Here is a 1,587-nt window from a genome sequence, read left to right as displayed (position 1 = left end):
CTTTTGGGGGACAGTTTAGCTGCTGGGGGGTTAGTTCCTCTTTTTGGGGGGTTTTAGCTGCTTTTTGGGGGGCTTTAGCTCCTTTTTTGGGTCAATTTAGCTGCTTTTTGGGGGGCTTTAGACCCTCTTGGGGAATTTAGCTGCTTTTTGGGGGAGTTTAGTTCCTTTTGGGGGAGTTTAACTTCTTTTGGGGGGGTTTAGCTCCTCTTTTTGGAGGGTTTAGCTCCTTTTTGGGGGGTTCAGCTGCTTTTTGGGGGGCTTTAGACCCTCTTTTGGGGCAATTTAGCTACTTTTGGGGGGGTTAGCTCCTCTTTTTTGGGGGGTTCAGCTCCTTTTTGGGGGGTTCAGCTCCTTTTTAGGGGTTTCAGCTCCTCTTTTGGGGGTTTCAGCTCCTTTTTAGGTGTGTTTAGAGCCTCTTTTTGGGGAGTTTGTGTCCTTATTAATCCCTTTCAACACCATTATTCCCTCAGTAACACCCAATTTATCCCCTTAAATCCCCCCCAAAGTGGGATCAGGAAGTTTGGGGGTCCCTGGGGGGGTTTTGGGGTGTGACAAGTTTCCCCCCAGTGCTCAAAAGGCTCAAAACCACCAATATCTGCCCCAAAAAATCCCTTTTTCCCTGTTTTTCTGACCCCTCCCCACCATAATTTGAAGCCATTTCCCATATTCCCATTTTTTTTGTGCAGTTCAAACCAAATAGTGTGAAAAAAGCAGGAGAAAAAGGGGAATCCAGGGAAGTTTTGGGGCTATTCCTGATGAAAAAAGTAAATTCAGGGAGGTTTTGGGGGGTTTTCCTTAGAAAGGTAAATTCAGGGAAGGTTTTTGGGGATATTTCTGGTAAAAAAAAAGTCAACCCAGGGAGGTTTGGGGGATATTTTTGATAAGAAAAGGAAAATTCAGTAAGGTTTTGGGGTTATTTTTGATAAAAACAGTAAATCCAGGGAGGTTTGGGGGGGGTTTCCTTAAAAAAAGGTAAATTCAGAGAGGTTTTTGGGGATATTCCTGGTTAAAAAAGGCCAAATCCAGGGAGGTTTTGGAGATATTTTTGATAGAAAAAGGTAAATCCAGGGAGGTTTTGGGGGTTTTCCTTAAAAAAAGGTAAATTCAGGGAGGTTTTTGGGGTTATTTCTGGTAGAAACAGTAAATCCAGGAAGGTTTTTGGGGTTTTTATTTAAAAAAAAAGGTAAATCCAGGGAGATTTTGGGGGTTTTCCTTAAAAAAAAGTCACTCCAGGGAGGTTTTGGGAATATTTCTGATATCCAGGGAGGTTTTGGGGTTATTCCTGATAAAAAAAAATTAAATCCAGGGAGGTTTTTGGGGAGTTTTCCTTAAAACCAGGTGGATCCAGGGAGGTTCTGGGGGTTATCCCTGAAAACTGAGACGAATCCAGGGAATTCTGGGGCCCCTGGGCAGGTGTGTGGTGGGAAATGGGGGGGAACTGAAGGGATTTGGGGTCGTTAAATGTCATTTTTCCTGCCTTTTCCTCCCCCTCTCGTCCCCTCCCCGTAATTCCCGAGGTGTTCTCCGTGAAAATTCCACGTAAATTCCACGTAAATTCCACGTAAATTCCATGTAAACAGTGAGTTG

General features: G+C 44.0%; 1 protein-coding gene across 1 annotated transcript in view; it reads right to left on the bottom strand.

Annotated features, from left to right (window-relative positions):
• The window catches only part of SAE1 (SUMO1 activating enzyme subunit 1), a gene marked incomplete at its 3' end in the record, with an annotated part of 10,314 nt that extends 9,649 nt beyond the window's left edge, over positions 1-665 (bottom strand). Inside the window, exon 1 of the mRNA XM_029959802.1 lies at positions 643-665. Within this exon, the coding sequence (XP_029815662.1) occupies positions 643-665 (23 nt within the window). The remainder of the gene's footprint in view (positions 1-642) is intronic.
• Positions 666-1,587: the final 922 nt, after the last annotated feature.

This window comes from Manacus vitellinus, unplaced genomic scaffold (genome assembly GCF_001715985.3).
Source record: "Manacus vitellinus isolate BGI_N305 unplaced genomic scaffold, ASM171598v3 scaffold_225_pilon, whole genome shotgun sequence".
NCBI lineage: Eukaryota > Metazoa > Chordata > Aves > Passeriformes > Pipridae > Manacus > Manacus vitellinus.
The sequence above is the reverse complement of the archived record's forward strand: the minus strand, read 5'-3'. Positions and strand labels throughout refer to the sequence as shown.